The sequence below is a fragment of the Scyliorhinus torazame genome, chromosome 13 (genome assembly GCF_047496885.1).
Source record: "Scyliorhinus torazame isolate Kashiwa2021f chromosome 13, sScyTor2.1, whole genome shotgun sequence".
Classification (NCBI taxonomy): domain Eukaryota; kingdom Metazoa; phylum Chordata; class Chondrichthyes; order Carcharhiniformes; family Scyliorhinidae; genus Scyliorhinus; species Scyliorhinus torazame.
In genome coordinates, this window is record NC_092719.1 from 228,933,630 (window position 1) to 228,952,154 (window position 18,525).

Sequence of the window (18,525 nt, forward strand, 5' to 3'; positions counted from 1 at the left end):
TGCGGGTGTGAGCGGGCGCTGGGTGCGGGTGTGAGCGGGCGCTGGGTGCGGGTGTGAGCGGGCGCTGGGTGCGGGTGTGAGCGGGCGCTGGGTGCGGGTGTGAGCGGGCGCTGGGTGCGGGTGTGAGCGGGCGCTGGGTGCGGGTGTGAGCGGGCGCTGGGTGCGGGAGTGAGCGGGCGCTGGGTGCGGGTGCGAGCGGGCGCTGGGTGCGGGTGGGAGCGGGCTCTGGGTGCGGGTGGGAGCGGGCTCTGGGTGCGGGAGTGAGCGGGCGCTGGGTGCGGGAGTGAGCGGGCGCTGGGTGCGGGAGTGAGCGGGCGCTGGGTGGGGGAGTGAGCGGGCGCTGGGTGCGGGAGTGAGCGGGCGCTGGGTGTGGGTGTTAGTGGGCGCTGGGTGCGGGTGTGAGCGGGCGCTGGTGTGGGTGTGAGCGGGCGCTGGTGGGGGTGTGAGCGGGCGCTGGGTGCGGGTGTGAGCGGGCGCTGGTGCGGGTGTGAGCGGGCGCTGGTGCGGGTGTGAGCGGGCGCTGGTGCGGGTGTGAGCGGGCGCTGGTGCGGGTGTGAGCGGGCGCTGGTGCGGGTGTGAGCGGGCGCTGGTGCGGGTGTGAGCGGGCGCTGGGTGCAGGTGTGAGCGGGCGCTGGGTGGAGGTGGGAGCGGGCGTTGGGTGCAAGCGGGCGTTGGGTGCGGGTGTGAGCGGGCGCTGGGTGCGAGCGGGTGGTGATGCGGGTGTGAGCCGGCGGTGGGTGCAAGCGGGCGCTGGGTGCGAGCGGGTGGTGAGGGTGGCTGGGCACGGGTGAGAGCGGGCGGTGGGTGTGAGCGGGTGCTGGGATGACGGCGCTGGGTGCGAGCGGGCGCGAGCGAGAACTGGGACACATCTGCTCACATCCGGCGCCCGCTCACACCCACGCCCAGCCAAACATGCGCCCAGCGCCCACTCACACCCAGCGCCGGCTCACACCCGCACCCAGTGCCCGCTCCCACACCTAGCTCACACCCGCTCCCACACAGAGCTCACACCCGCACCTACACCTAGCTCACACCCGCACCCACACCCAGCTCACACCCGCACCCAGCTCACACACCTAGCTCACACCCACTCCCACACCTAGCTCACACCCGCACCCAGCTCACACCCACTCCAACACCCAGCTCACACCCACTCCCCCACCTAGCTCACACCCACTCCCACACCTAGCTCACACCCACTCCCACCCGCACCCAGCTCATACCCACTCCCACACCCAGCTCACACCCACTCCCACCCGACACCCACTCCCACAACTAGCTCACACCCACTCCCACACCTAGCTCACACCCACTCCCACCCGCACCCAGCTCACACCCACTCCCACACATAGATCACACCCACTCCCACACCTAGCTCACACCCACTCCCACACCTAGCTCTCACACACTCCCACCCGCACCCACTCCCAGCTCACACCCACTCCCACACCTAGCTCACACTCACTCCCACACCTAGCTCACACCCACTCCCACCCAGCTCACGCCCACTCCAAGCTCAAACTCACTCCCTCACCTAGCTCACACCCACTTCCACACCTAGCTCACACTCACTCCCACACCTAGCTCCAACCCGCTCCCACACCGAGCTCACACCTAACGCACACCCGCACCCACAACTAGCTCACAGCCGCACCCAGCTCACACCCACTCCCACACCCACCCAGCTCACACCCACTCCCACACCTAGCTCACACTCACTCCCACACCTAGCTCACACCCACTCCCACACCCACACCTAGCTCACACCCACTCCCACCCGCACCCAGCTCACACCCACTCCCAGCTCACACTCACTCCCACACCTAGCTCACACCCACTCCCACACCTAGCTCACACCCACTCCCACCCGCACCCAGCTCACACCCACTCCCAGCCCTAGCTCACACCCACTCCCACACCAAGCTCACACCCACTCCCACACCTAGCTCACACCCGCACCCAGCTCACACCCACTCCAACACCCACTCCCACACCTAGCTCACACCCACTCCAACACCTAGCTCACACCCACTCCCACACCTAGCTCACACCCACACCCACACCTAGCTCACACCCACTCCCACACAGAGCTCACACCCGCACCCACAACCGCACCCAGCTCACACCCACCACCACACCCAGCTCACACCCACTCCCACACCTAGCTCACAACCACTCCCACCCGCACCCAGCTCACACCCACTCCCACACCTAGCTCACACCCACTCCCACACCTAGCTCACACCCACTCCCACACCTAGCTCTCAACCACAGCTCACACCCACACCTAGCTCACACCCACTCCCACCCGCACCCAGCTCACACCCACTCCCAGCTCACACCCACTCCCACACCTAGCTCACACCCACTCCCACACCTAGCTCACACCCACTCCCACACCCAGCTCACACACGCACCCAGCTCACATCCACTCACACACCTAGCTCACACCCACTCCAACACCCAGCTCACACACACTCCCACACCTCACTCACACCCACACCCAGCTCACACCCACTCCAACACCCAGCTCACACCCACTCCCACACCTAGCTCACACCCACTCCCACACCTAGCTCACACCCACTCCCACACCTAGCTCACACCCACTCCCACACCTAGCTCACACCCACCCCCACACCCAGCTCACACCCACTCCCACACCTAACTCCCACCCACTCCCACACCTACCTCACACCCACTCCCACCCTCACCCAGCTCACACCCACTCCCACACCTAGCTCACACCCACTCCCACACCCACACCTAGCTCACACCCACTCCCACCCGCACCCAGCTCACACCCACTCCCAGCTCACACTCACTCCCACACCTAGCTCACACCCACTCCCACACCTAGCTCACACCCACTCCCACACCCAGCTCACGCCCACTCCAAGCTCACTCTCACTCCCACACCGAGCTCACACTCACTCCCACACCTAGCTCCCACCCGCTCCCACACCTAACACCCGCACCCACACCTAGCTCACACCCGCACCCAGGTCACACCCGCAACAAGGTCAGACCCGCAACAAGGTCACACCCGCAACAAGGTCACACCCACTCCCACACCCACCCAGCTCACACCCACTCCCACACCTAGCTCACACTCACTCCCACACCCACTCCCACACACAGCTCACACCCACTCCCTCACCTAGCTCACACCCACACCAAGCTCATACCCGCACCCACACCGAGCTCACACCCGCACCCACACCGAGCTCACACCGGCACCCACACCGAGCCCACACCCGCACCCACACCGAGCCCACACCCGCACCCACACCTAGCTCACACCCGCACCCACACCTAGCTCACACCCGCACCCAGCTCACACCCACTCCCACACCCAGCTCACACCCACTCCCACACCTAGCTCACACCCACTCCCACACCTAGCTCACACCCACTTCCACACCTAGCTCACACCCACTTCCACACCTAGATCACACCCGCACCCAGCTCACACCCACTCCCACAGCTAGCTCACACCCACTCCCACACCCAGCTCACACCCACTCCCACACCCAGCTCACACCCACTCCCACACCCAGCTCACACCCATTGCAACGCCCAGCTCACACACCTAGCTCACACCCACTCCCACAACTAGCTCACACCCATTCCCACCCGCACCCAGCTCACACCCACTCCCATACCTCGCTCACACCCACCCACCCGCACCCAGCTCACACCCACTCCCACAACTAGCTCACACCCACTCCCACACCTAGCTCACACCCACTCCCACCCGCACCCAGCTCACACCCACTCCCAGCTTACACCCACTCCCAGCTTACACCCACTCCTAGCTCACACTCAATCCCACACCTAGCTCACACCCACTCCCACACCTAGCTCACACCCACTCCCACACCTAGCTCACACCCACTCCCACACCTAGCTCACACCCACTCCCACCCGCACCCAGCTCACACCCACTCCCATATCTAGCTCACACTCACTCCCACACCTAGCTCACACCCACTATCACACCTAGCTCCCACCCACTCCCACACCAAGCTCACACTCGCTCCCACACCTAACTCACACCCGCTCCCACACCGAGCTCACACCCGCACCGGCACCTAGCTCACACGCGCACCCAGCTCACACCCGCACCCAGCTCACACCCGCACCCAGCTCGCACCCACACCCACTCCCACACCTAGCTCACACCCAGCTCACACCCACTCCCAGCTCAAACCCACTCCCACACCTAGCTCACACCCACACCGAGCTCACACCCGCTTCCACACCGAGCTCACACCCACTCCCACACCTAGCTCACACCCGCACCTACACCCAGCTCACACCCGCTCCCACACCTAGCTCACACCCGCACCCACTCCCATACCTAGCTCACTCACTCCCACACCTAGCTCACACCCGCACCCAGCTCACACCCGCACCCAGCTCACACCTGCACCCAGCTCACACCCGCACCCAGCTCACACCCGCACCCAGCTCACACCCACTCCCACACCTAGCTCACACTCACTCCCACTCCCAGCTCACACCCACTCCCACTCCCAGCTCACACCCACTCCCACACCCAGCTCACACCCACTCCCACACCTACTCCCACATCTAGCTCACACCCACACCTAGCTCACACCCGCTCCCACACCTAGCTCACACCGAGCTCACCCGCTCCCACACCTAGCTCACATCCGCAACTAGCTCACACCCGCACCCAGCTCACACCCGCACCCAGCTCACACCCGCACCCAGCTCACACCCGCACCCAGCTCACACCCGCACCCAGCTCAAACCCAGCTCATACCAACTCCCACACCCAGTTCATACCCACTCCCACACCTAGCTCACACCCACTCCCACACCTCGCTCACACCCACTCCCACACCTCGCTCACACCCACACCTAGCTCACACCCGCTCCCACACCTAGCTCACACCCGCTCCCACACTTGGCTCACACCCACTCCCACAGAGCTCACACCCGCACCCACAACCGCACCCAGCTCACACCCGCTCCCACACCTAGCTCACACCCGCACCCACCTCACACCCGCACCCAGCTCACACCCACTCCCACACCTAGCTCACACCCACTCCCACACCCAGCTCACACCCACACCCAGCTCCCACCCACTCCCACACCTAGCTCACACCCACACCTAGCTCACACCCGCTCCCACACCTAGCTCACACCCGCTCCCACACCTAGCTCACACCCGCTCCCACACCGAGCTCACACCCGCACCTAGCTCACACCCGCACCCAGCTCACACCCGCACCCAGCTCACACCCGCACCCAGCTCACACCCGCACCCAGCTCACACCCGCACCCAGCTCACAGCCGCACCCAGCTCACAGCCGCACCCAGCTCACAGCCGCACCCAGCTCACACCCACTCCCACACCCACCCAGCTCATACCAACTCCCACACCCAGCTCACACCCACTCCCACACCTAGCTCACACCCACACCTAGCTCACACCCGCTCCCACACAGAGCTCACACACGCACTCAGCTCACACCCGCTCCCACACCTAGCTCACACCCGCACCCACACCTAGCTCACACTCACTCCCACACCTAGCTCACACCCACTCCCACACCGAGCTCACACCCACTTCCACACCCACTCCTAGCTCACACCCACACCTAGCTCACACCCGCTCCCACACCTAGCTCACACCCGCTCGCACACCTAGCTCACACCCACTCCCACATTCAGCTCACACCCGCTCCCACACCTAGCTCACACCCACACCCAGCTCACACCCACTCCCACACCCAGCTCACACCCACTCCCACACCCAGCTCACACTCGCTCCCACAACTAGCTCCCACTCGCTCCCACCTCACATCCGCACCCAGCTCACACCCGCACCCAGCTCACACCCAGCTCACTCCCACACCTAGCTCACACCCACACCTAGCTCACACCCGCTCCCACACCTAGCTCACACCCGCTCCCACACCTAGCTCACACCCGCTCCCACACCCAGCTCACACCCGCTCCCACACCCAGCTCACACCCGCTCCCACACCTAGCTCACACCCGCACCCAGCTCACACTCACTCCCACACCCATCTCCCACTCGCTCCCACACCTAGCTCACACCCGCTCCCACACCTAGCTCACACCCGCACCCAGCTCACACCCGCTCCCACACCTAGCTCACACCCGCTCCCACCTCACACCCGCACCCAGCTCACACCCGCACCCAGCTCACACCCGCACCTAGCTCACACCCACACCTAGCTCACACCCGCTCCCACACCTAGCTCACACCTGCTCCCACACCTAGCTCACACCCGCTCCCACACCTAGCTCACACCCACTCCCACACCCAGCTCACACCCGCTCCCACACCTAGCTCACATCCGCACCCAGCTCACACCTACTCCCACACCCAGCTCACACCCACTCCCACACCTATCTCACACCCACTCCCACACCTATCTCCCACTCGCTCCCACACCTAGCTCACACCCGCTCCCACACCTAGCTCACACCCGCACCCAGCTCACACCCGCTCCCACACCTAGCTCACACCCGCTCCCACCTTACACCCGCACCCAGCTCACACCCGCACCCAGCTCACACTCACTCCCACACCTAGCTCACACCCACTCCCACACCCAGCTCACACCCACACCCAGCTCACACCCACACCCAGCTCACACCAACTCCCACACCCACTCCCACACCTAGCTCACACCCACACCCAGTTCACACCCACACCCAGCTCACACCAACTCCCACACCCACTCCCACACCTAGCTCACACCCACACCCAGCTCACACCCACACCCAGCTCACACCCACACCCAGCTCACACCAACTCCCACACCTAGCTCACACCCGCATCCAGCTCACACCCACCTCACACTCACTCCCACACCTAGCTCACACTCACCCCCTGCACTGACTGAGCTGTCGCTCCCAGTGAGGGAGAAAACTGATTGAAGCAGCAGCTCCTCCCAGTGAGAACCGGCAGCTTCCGCCCCATCGCCCGGCCCCAGCCGCCGGTACTCACGCATCAAGAGGCTGAAGGCCACGACCCCGAGTAGGCCCTGGATGAACATCCCGAAGTTTCCCATCAGGGCGCCGTTCTCGCAGCCTCGGGATCCGGGGCTTGGGCGGCCGGACGTGTGGACTGAGACGCTCATGTTGGAAGCGGCGTTGGTGCCACGGAACAGGCGCTGGGTGTCCGGCGGCCGGAGCTCGCTGGTCGCCATGGGTTCGGCTCAGGCCCAAGGCCTTAGCCCAACCGCGGCCTCAGTTACTGGAAGCCGCCGGCGACGCATTCTGGGAACTGTAGTTCCGGCCGCGGTGGATTGTGCCAGAGCTGCTTCCGGTCCGCACTGCGCAGCCGCAGTTTTTGCAACGCCCAGCGTGCCCCGCGGCATCTCCCAGCCTCTTCTGGAGGTCAAGGTGCAAATTGCTCAGTCAGCATAAAGATGAAGGGGGAGGTGGGGTGGGCAGAGTGAGAAGTCTGACACCAGGTTCAAGTCCAACACGTTTGTTTCGAATCACTCGCTTTCGGAGTGCTGCTCCGCTCCGCAAGCCAGTGATTCGAAACGAACCTGTTGGACTTCAACCTGGTTTTGTAAGACTTCTTACTGTGCATAAAGATGACAACATTAACTTGTATTTCTCGCACCTTTAACACAGTGAAATATTCCCAAAGCCCATCACCAAACATTTCAATTAAATTTAAGGCCTATTGGGCACTGTTAATCATAGAATTTACAGAGCAGAAGGAGGCCATTCGGCCCATCAAGTCTGCACTGGCTCTTGGAAAGAGCACCCTACCCAAGGTAAACACCTCCACCCTATCCCCATAACCCAGTCCAACACTAAGGGCAATTTTGGACACCAAGGGCAATTTATCATGGCCAATCCACCTAACCTGCACATCTTTGGACTGTGGGAGGAAAACGGAGCACCCGGAGGAATCCCACGCACACGGGGAGGATGTGCAGATTCCGCACAGACAGTGACCCAAGCCGGAATCGAACCTGGGACCCTGGAGTTGTGAAGCAATTGGGCTATCCACAATGCTACCGTGCTGCCCTTGTCTTGCTGGATTGTGTACTAGACCAAACCTCAATTTATATTACGAAACTGGATGAGAAACCCGAACAACTTTTAATGTTAAATCAAACTTTATTATTAACACAGGGTTAAGCATATTAATATCACAGAAAATAGCTTCACAATTAAATCATTCAATCTCCAAAGTCCATGTACACTCTCCCCTATCACAGTCTATATCCCAATTAAAGCTCCCACAGTCCATGTACACTGGCCCCTATCACAGCCTGTATATCCACATTCAATCTCACACAGTCCATGTGCTCTCTCCCCTATCACAGTCTGTATATCCCCATTCAATCTCCCACAGTCCATGTACACTCACCCCTATTACAATCTCCATATCCAAATTTAATCTCCCAGAAACCATGTACACTCTCCCCTATCACAGACACTATATCCCCATTCAAACGCCCACAGTCCATGTGCACTCACCCCTATTACAATCTCCATATCCAAATTTAATCTCCCACAATCCATGTACACTCTCCCCTATCACAGTCTCTAAATCATAGAACATAGAACATTACAGCGCAGTACAGGCCCTTCAGCCCTCGATGTTGCGCCGACCTGTGAAACCACTCTAAAGCCCATCTACACTATTCCCTTAAGTCTCAAGTCCCTCAGCCTTTCCTCATAAGAGCTTCCCTTCTTACCAGGCAACATTCTGGTAAATCTCCTCTGCACCCTTTCCAATGCTTCCACATCCTTCCTATAATGCGGCGACCAGAATTGCACGCAATACTCCAAATGCAGCCGCACCAGAGTTTTGTACAGCTGCAACATGACCTCATGGCTACAAAACTCAATCCCTCTACCAATAAAAGCTAACACACCGTACGCCTTCTTAACAACCCTCTCAACCTGGGTGGCAACTTTCAGGGATCTATGTACACGGACACTGAGATCTCTCTGCTCATCCACACTGCCAAGAATCTTACCATTAGCCCAGTACTCTGTCTTCCTGTTATTCCTTCCAAAATGAATCACCTCACACTTTTCTGCATTAAAATCCATTTTGCCACCTCTCAGCCCAGCGCTGCAGCTTATCTATGTCCCTCTGTAACTTGTAACATCCTTCCGCACTGTCCACAACTCCACCGACTTTAGTGTCATCTGCAAATTTACTCACCCATCCTCCTGTGCCCTCCTCCAGGTTATTTATAAAAATGATAAACAGCAGTGGCCCCAAAACAGATCCTTGTGGTACACCACTAGTAACTGGACTCCAGTCTGAACATTTCCCATCAACCACCACCCTTTGTCTTCTTCCAGCTAGCCAATTTCTGATCCAAACTGCTAAATCACCCTGAATCCCATGCCTCTGTATTTTCTGCAGTAGCCTACCGTGGGGAACCTTATCAAACGCTTTACTGAAATACATATACACCACATCAACTGCTTTACCCTCATCCACCTGTTTGGGCACCTTCTCAAATAACTCAATAAGGTTTGTGAGGCACGACCTACCCTTCACAAAACCGTGTTGACTATCTCTAATCAAATTATTCCTTTCCAGATGATTATACATCCTATCTCTTATAAACCTTTCCAAGATTTTGCCCACAACAGAAGTAAGGCTCTCTGGTCTATAGTTACCGGGGTTGTCTCTGCTCCCCTTCTTGAACAAGGGGCAACATTTGCTATCCTCCAGTCTTCTGGCACTATTCCTGTAGACAAAGATGACTTAAAGATCAAAGCCAAAGGCTCAGCAATCTCCTCCCTCGCTTCCCAGAGAATCCTAGGATAAATCCCATCCGGCCCAGGCGACTTATCTATTTTCACACTTTCCAGAATTGCTAACACGTCCTCCTTATGAACTCATTCCTCATTCAATCTCCCACAGTCCATGTACGCTCTCCCGTATCACAGTCTATATACCCCAAATCAATCTCACACAATCCATGTACACTGTCCACTATCACAGTCACGCTCTCCCCATTCAATCTCCCACAGTCCTTGTACACTGTCCCCTATTACAGTCTGCATATCCCCATTCAATCTCCCACAGTCCATGTACAATATCTCCTATCACAGTCCCTGTATCCTCATTCAAATGCCCACAGTCCATGTACACTCACCCCTATCACGGTCTCTATATCCCTATTCAATCTCCCACAAACCATGTAAATTCTCCCCATGACAGTCTGTATATCCCCATTTAATTCCCCACAATCCAGGTTCACTCTCACCTATCACAGTCTCTATCTCCTCATTCAATCTCTCACAGTCCATGTACACTCTCCCCTATCACAGTATCTATATCCCCATTCAATCTCCCACAGTCCATGTACACTCACCCCTATTACAATCTCCATATCCAAATTTAATCTCCCAGAAACCATGTACACTCTCCCCTATCACAGATACTATATCCCCCATTCAAACGCCCACAGTCCATGTGCACTCACCCCTATTACAATCTCCATATCCAAATTTAATCTCCCACAAACCATGTACACTCTCCCCTATCACAGTCTCTATATCCCCATTCAATCTCCCACAGTCTATGTACACTCTTCCCTATCACAGTTTCTCTCTCCCCATTCAATCTCCCACAGACCATGAACACTGTCCCCTGTAACAGACTCTATATCCCCATTCAAATGGCCACAGTCACTGTACACTCACCCCTATCACAGTCTCTCTCTCTCCCCATTCAATCTCCCACAGTCCATGGACACTCACCCCTATCAGTCTCCAGGTCCCCATTCAATCTCCAACAGTCCATGTACACACTCCCCTATCACAGTCTGTATATCCCCAATCAATCTCCCACAGTCCATGGGCCCTCTAACCAATCACAGTCTCTATATACCCATTCAATCTCCCACAGTCCATGTACCCTCTGTTAGATGTTTTAGTTGCTGTGATATGAAGAGTTCTGTTCCTTTTTCACAAACACACATTTATTTCATTACAACGGCCTTAGCACAAAACTCTAACTATACATCACCCGCCAGAGGCCACCTGAAGCCCCTTTACATATCAGTGTCAATTAATGGATACTTAAAATAAATGAGACAACTAATTGCAATGTCTCTTAACCCATTACTTAACAGTCTCCTCTTCCTTGGAGAAAAAATAATAATTAGATGAAAACAAAATTTCAAGAAACTCAAAAACACACACATGATTTCCCCCCCCTTTTTTCTTTTTTTTTTTGTTTGGACAAGAAAGAAAAAACAAAGTCACAGAAACAAGCGCCCTTCATTAACAATATCCAAAAGTTTCTGTGAACTCGCCCCTCTTTTCGTAAAACAGTCTGACAGTTGATAGCTCCTGTCGACCCATTTAATTTTTGTTATTTCCCCTCTGTTTAACATCTGCTTCAAACTTGCGATGTCTATCCGTACCCTCTTTTCATTGACACTTTTTGTAGAGTGCACATTTTCCCACAGGGATTTATTGTCAATGTGACAGTCAATAGGTATATTACCCAAATCCCCTAATCCCAAAATTTCTGTCAATATCATACTTATATAAAAGGCCATATCCACTGCCTCTCAGCAGCCAAAGTGCTTTCTCCTTATTTTCTTTGTTTCCCACACAAGCGGGCAACATTTACCATTGTTCCCCAAAAGGAAAATTATAAAACCTCCTGCACTTGAAACACCATCACATAAATTTGTGTAGGACGCATCACTATAAACTATGAGTTTCAAGTGCCTAAAGTCACCTAAAACCGGGAACTTCAAAACACACTCCTGCATTTTAGTTTGGCCAACGCTTTATTTGTTCTTATTATGTCTTCCACTTTGGGATCATTCATTTTTGTACTCAACTCTAAGACATCAAAACTCACGTCCGGTCTAGTCTGTCTACCTAACCAGTTCAGTTGCCCAATTAAACTTCGCAGTTGCTCTTTTGCTATCTTTGAAACCATTGCGTCTTTTTGTGAAACTCGGCCACGACTAATTGCTATTGGGCTGATGCTTTCCAAATAAGATTGTTGAAGTAAAGTTGCCCCTAACTTAGTCTGTCCAATTTCCAGTCCAATATATTTAAATGCACCGGAAGCCTGACTTCCAACCCTGAATTCTTTCCTCAAGCCAGAGATTACAATAGCTTCAAAATCACTAGTCACACCCCACAAATAATTATTGACATTGTTGCTGCTAACTTTGGCCTTGGTTTAATTGCTCTGTTCTATCACCTTTGCTCTTAAGTCACCAGGTATCTTTCTGATACCACCACATGGTTCAAGTCCGAGTAATGATCAATAATCCAACACACCGCTTAGTAAGAGTTAAATCAACGCACATTTATTATATACAGTAATCAATACTCATGCATAAATTCTACGTCTAAGCTACTTCCTACAACTAACAGGCCAATACTTAACGTGGGAATGGCCCACCAATTCAGGGAAACATATGGCCTTTCGTTTGGGTTCTGAGCCTGCGGGATTCGAAGCTGGTACAGATCGATAGCTAGGAGCGCCTATCTCGTAGCGAGCGTTGAAGTAAGACTTACAATTTGAGCGGCTGTTGTAGAAGGCGAGCAGAAGGGTGGCAGGAGGAAGAAGGGTGCAGAAGGGTGGTGGAAGGGTCGATTTGAACTTGGACTCTATTCTTATAGTCCCCAGGGGCTTCCCGCCTTTTGGGGCGGACCCTGTACCTGGTTCCAAGTGATTGGACTTTGTTCCAATCGCTTGGTTCGATATTCTCCAATGCTAGAGCGATTCCTTGATCGATGGGCGGTCTTGGGTTGATCATTCACCTCCCTTTGTGTAGGCTCCTGTTGGCGCTGAAGAGTCTGGGTTAGCTTTGTGTGTCTAAATTGGTGCACATTGTTCCTGGGGATTGCTCATTAGTATTCAGATGGCTGGTGTTTTGTTGTGCTGATGGCTACAGGTATCGATCTTGTCTGGCCTTCCCAGAGGTGAATACACAGTTTACCTGTAGCTGCTTGTTTTAGTCCTGTTGGCTGATTTTCCCATCAGTCTTTTCCGTTCGCCATTTTAAATCGGGGTTTGCCATTCTAAATCGGGAGTTAGCCATTTTAACTGGCTACATACCCTCCTTGTGATCCTAACGCGAAGTGTGAAGGATCACATCACTATGTTGCTTTCCATTCCCTGACCTGAGGGGGGCACTCCCTTCATGGCCTCTGCACTGACCATAGCTATGCACAAAAAATGTTAACTAACAATTCTAAGGGCGCTATGTCAGACAGGGACATGCATTACAAAACAATAAACTGGGAACCTCTAACTTATTCTTAATATATTACACTCACTTAAACATCCCATTATCCTACCTTCCTCAATCATACAACAAAATCATAGCATTTCATACAGTCTTTCCTGGCTTGGCAGTCAAGCTCAGGATCATACAGTTTGCTCATGAAAAGTTCTGTACATCTCTTTATTTACAATACAAATGACGCAAGTGAATGCACTTTATTACTTTATTATAGATCGCGGGGGTCGGGGGTCTGGTCGTAACCGAACATAGGGGATCTGATCCTATATACCGGGGTTCGAGCGCGGTAGGCTCTCCTTCTCCATTTCCGTAGACGCATAGTCTGCACGATACAGCAGGGTATCGCTAATGCTAGTAAAGTTTCGATTCCATAGGACAGACAGTACCAGGTTATAAACCTGGCACACCAAGATGCTGTAGTGTCGCTGGTGACTGGGCTCTGGGTACTGCGGGATAGTGAAACATTAACAGCTGGGGGTCTTGAAGTCATGGGGTTTGCGTTCACGCGCAACCAAATGTCCAATAGCACAAGGGCGATCCACTTGAAGGAAGTCCTCATGGCTGTTCTCTATCCTTTTCTTTCTTTGTTTTCTCCGGTCCTGGAGCTTCTGGAGAAACAAGCATAGTGTCTGTAACTATCTTTGTTTAATATCTGGTTCGCTAGTGTGTCTGTCCTTTGGTGCCAATTATTCCCTTTATAATTGGTCACTATGTGTGACTCCCTCATTTTTTTTCAAACAAAACAAATTTTAGGAGAAGTCACACTTCCCACTGATGACCCAGTGCTGATTTAGCATCCAAATGTTCCAGGATGTAAATAGCAGATGACCGGCAACCTAAAGGTTACCTAAACAAACAAAACTTTTTAAACTGAAAAAAATGCCAAAATGAGGTGCGTATGGGCCGCGACATGTAAGAGTTGGATGGAGTCCCCGGCTACCAATGCCGTGTCTCTCCTACCCGAGCGTAGTTGACCAGCAGGGGGTTCCCAAGCAGGGCGGGTCTCAAGCCGTTTCTCCACTGCCTGAGCAACCGACAAGAACGGGCAAAAAATGTAGTCATCGTGGTGGGGCTGCCGTAGTGGTTCTATCCTTCGAACCAGAAGGGCAGTTACGAACGGGTGTCTGGTTCCATAACCAGTCTCTGCAGACAAGCTCTCAGAGGTTTCTGCTGAACTAATGGTGAGTCTCTGTAGGCAAGTCCTCAGAGGTTTCGGCTGAATAGGCGTGGGGCAGTGAGAAAAAAAATTCTCCTGTCGGACATACAACATTTAACAAACTTACAAACAACATAAAACATTCTGCAGGTTCCATCAGAAAGGACAACACTTCTCCCAAGCGGTTCCTTTTAAAACATCATTTGGACACCTCAGTTCTCGGTTGCGAACAGGGTCGCAAAGGGGTGGGCGGTTTGGGAGTCAGACCCAAGGTCGTCCTCTTCTCCCGGGTGCCAAACTCTGGAGTGGACTAGGGCTGAAAGGGCTGCATGGTGTGAGTTGGGGTTGCTCTCGCCGTTGCGGACGAGTCGGTATGAGTTGGCACGGTGCCAATAATTGGTGTCTAGTTGTGTGGGGACAAAATCGGGGTCGTCAGTGTGGTTCGGTGGTTGGTGGTGGGGTTTGTTCCGGAAAGTGATCAGGAAGGGATCACTTGGATCGTAGTCGGAGTCACTGGGTGTGGGTCCGGTTGCATGGGGATAGTAGTGGGGTGTGCTGTGGCTATCGTCCGAGTCACAGTCGCTGTCTCTGCTGCTGCAGTCTGTGGGCGTTCCGGGGCGGAGTGTATATTTCGGGGGTGGAGTCGAGGTCGAGTCCGTGGCTGGGCTGGACGTGGTGGGGGTTGGTAGGGTTACGTTGGCTATGGGCAGGGTGTGGTGTGCTGCGTCGAACATGACGTGGTGTGCGTGGTTCAACTGTGTTCCATATGCCTTCAGCTGGTTAATATGGAACCACGCAGTCTTACCATTGGGGTACTTTATTTTATAAACGGAAGGGCTTACTTTATCCGCAATGGAATACGGACCCGAGTATTTTGGTGACAGGAATGTGCTGGGGTTATATACAGAAAGCATCACTTGCTGTCCGATACTATACTCAGTCGCATGCACTGTCTTGTCGAAACAAGCCTTGCTCTGTTTCTTTCTTGTGCCCAATTTTACTGCGGCTGCTAGCTGAGCCGTTTTAACATTGTCAACTAATTGCTCCACGGCTTTCTCGTGTGTGAGGGCCGTCACTTCGGGGCTGGTCAGGTCCAAATCTAACAAATATTCTGTGCCTTTCATGGGGTGTCCGGTCATGAGAGTGTGTGGGGTGTAACCTGTGAAGGTAGAAATTGTGTTACGCAAAAACATCAGCGCAAAAGGGAGGACTGAGTCCCAAGTGGTGTTGTTCTGCTGGACCATTTTTCTGAGGGTGGATTTTAGGGTCCGATTCATGTGCTCCACAAACCACTCGACTGTGGGTGATATGCTATGTGGAATTTTTGGGTGATGCCAAATATTGTGAGGACGTTCTGCATGACATGTCCCGTAAAATGGGAACCTTGGTCGGATTCACTGCTGCGGGGGAGTCCCCATCTCGTAAAGATGTGGTGGGTCAGAACCTTGGCTGTGGTTTTTGCAGTGTTTGTGCGGGCTGGGAATGCTTCCACCCATTTGGTAAATGTGTCAATTACCACAAGTACATATTTATAGCCATTCCTGCAAGGGGGCAATGGTCCAAGAAAGTCGATCTGGAGGTTAGTCCAGGGGCCATTAACGGGTCGGGTGCGGCTGAGTTGAGCCTTTTTGGCATATCTGTCCGGATTATTCTGCGCACAGATAAGACAGTTTTCTATGTAATGGTTTACATCTTCCTTTAAATTTGGCCACCAACAAAGCTGTTTGAGATGGGCTGTAGTGGGATCGATTCCCTGATGTCCATGACCGTCATGGAACAAGCAAATCAATTGATTCCATTCCTGTTCAGGAACCACATAAAGGGTGTCTTTTAACACCACACCGTCATGTGTGGTCAGTGTATTTCAAAATCTCTCATAGGATGCTGGATACTTCCCTTTTACAATCTCCCTGAGATTGGTGTCCTGCTTCTGGGCCTCCACTAAATCCTTGATCTTTGCCTGTGAGACCTGAACTGCACTCACTGGTGCGCCTTTGGGGGGTGTCCAACAGTATCCATGCCTGGAACCTGCCTTGGCCAGTGCGTCGGCTTTCACATTTCCGGGGGGGAGGAACGATGGTGGCTGCGGACTTTGATTATCCCATAAGTCCTGTTCTGGGCTTTTTCTAAAATATGACGGAGCAATGGGGCTGAGGGGAGGGGTTTTCCATCTGCGGAAACAAATCCTCTTGCTTTCCACAGGGGCAGAAATTCCGTGAGGCTGTTGCAGACATAGAGGCTGTCCGAGTATATGTCTGCTGGGTTGGGGAAGGAATCTGGGTGCTCAACTATATATGCGATGGCTGCGAGCTCTGCTGCCTGCGCGCCTAAGTGTCCGGGTAGTTTTAACGATATTTCCTCAAGGGCGCATCCCTGTGTGTCCTCGACATAGATACTGCAACCTGTTATGCGTTTCCCATCCAAGACTGTGGAAGATCCATCCACATAGATCTTTATGGGCTCACACGTGTCCGTGTGCTGGGGGCTCTGGGTTGAACTATCTATCTTCCTGGGGGGTGTCTTAGCGACCGGAGGGCTGAAACGTTCTGGGGAAAGGGCAATTTAGCAATCGAGTCAATCCTTTTATGCTCGATCTCGCGTTTACCGTGCGTAATAATTGTTCCCAAATATATCACTTTTTCTTTCAAAATCTGGGCCTTTTTAGGGTTGGCTTTACAACCAATTGAATGTAATAGTTCCAGGAGTTCGGACAGAAGCTCAATGTGCTCTTCCTTGGCGTCTGTCTGCAGTAGGAGGTCGTCTACGTACTGTACCAGACATTCGGGGCAAGAAAAGTTTGCTAAACCATTTGCCAGCTGTCGGTGGAAAATGGAGGGGGAGTTGTGGAATCCTTGTGGCAGGCATGTCCATGTGTACTGCTGTGCTTTAAAGGTGAAGGCAAATTTGTACTGGCACGCCTTTGCCAATGGAATGGACCAGAATCCATTACTGACGTCCAAAACCGTGAAGTATCGGGAATTGAGTCCCTGCCTGAGCATGGTCTCGGGACTTGTTGCTACGGTGGGGGCTGCTGCGGGGGTGACTTTGTTGAGTTCCCAATAATCGATGGTCAGTCGCCATGATACATCGGGCTTTCTCACTGGCCAAATCGGGGCATTATTAGTGGAGGCTACTGATCTAAGTACGCCCAGCTCTAATAAGCTTTCTATTACTTTTGAGATTTCTCCCTCTGCCTCTTGGGGAAATCCGTACTGTTTCTGGGGTCTAGGGTCAGGTCCTGTTACTTGTACGGAGCCAGTCATCCGTCCACAGTCGTGCTTGTGGGTCGTGAATGCTGCCCTGTTCTTTTGCAGAACTGCCCTAACCTGCTTGTCCGTGCTAAGCGTGGTCGGGTTGAACCAAAATTCACCTACGGCGCTAATTTTGTTCATATACTCTCCTATGTTGAGCGTTGCGGGGGCTCTTGCGGATTTTGCCATCTTCCAGACACACTGGTTGACTGGATCGAATGAAAGGTGGTGGGAATTGATTAAATCAATTCCCAGAATGTGTTCTGCTGTGTGGGGCAGGTCAACTAAAACCACGGGGTGCTTGGTGGTAATGTTACCAATTTGAATGGGTACAAGGGCTGTGATGTGTCCCTGCTGTGAGTGGCCTGTAAAGCCGCTGAGGGTGATAGTGGCTGTAGTGGACCACGCGTCTTTTTAAAACATTTGAAAAATATGTTTATTAAGAATTTTTCAACAAAGTTTTCAACCATACAAACCACCCCCCCCCCCCCCCCGCCCGTAACAAAAAAAAAGAAAAGAAAGGTCGCATAGCAAGGCATAAACATATCAAATCAACATAATACAGAACTTTGTACATTGGATTCCTCCCGCACATATCGACTTTCCCAAACGTTTATGTATTTTCTTGCTCAAGTGCCCCGAGGGAAAAAACCCTTCCCTGTCCACCCTTCTTCCCCCCTCCCCCCGAAAGAGATGTCTGTCCCCCCCCCCCTCCCCCCACCCCCCTCCCCCTCCCTGGGTTGCTGCTGCTGCTGACCGAACTTCATCTAACCCTCCGCGAGATAGTCTAGGAACGGTTGCCACCGCCTGGAGAACCCCTGCACAGACCCCT

The 18,525-nt window shown here is 53.9% G+C and overlaps 1 protein-coding gene across 2 annotated transcripts in view; it reads right to left on the reverse strand.

Annotated features, from left to right (window-relative positions):
- stimate (STIM activating enhance) overlaps positions 1 to 7,313 on the reverse strand; it is a 258,679-nt gene extending 251,366 nt beyond the window's left edge. The window contains exon 1 of one of the 2 annotated variants that reach the window (XM_072473154.1): positions 7,019 to 7,312. In XM_072473154.1, coding sequence (XP_072329255.1) covers positions 7,019 to 7,220 — 202 coding nt within the window. In that variant the 5' untranslated portion in view covers positions 7,221 to 7,312. Of the gene's footprint in view, positions 1 to 7,018 lie in introns of both variants that reach the window. The other variant, XM_072473155.1, reaches the window with a different exon arrangement.
- Between the last annotated feature and the right edge of the window lie 11,212 nt (positions 7,314 to 18,525).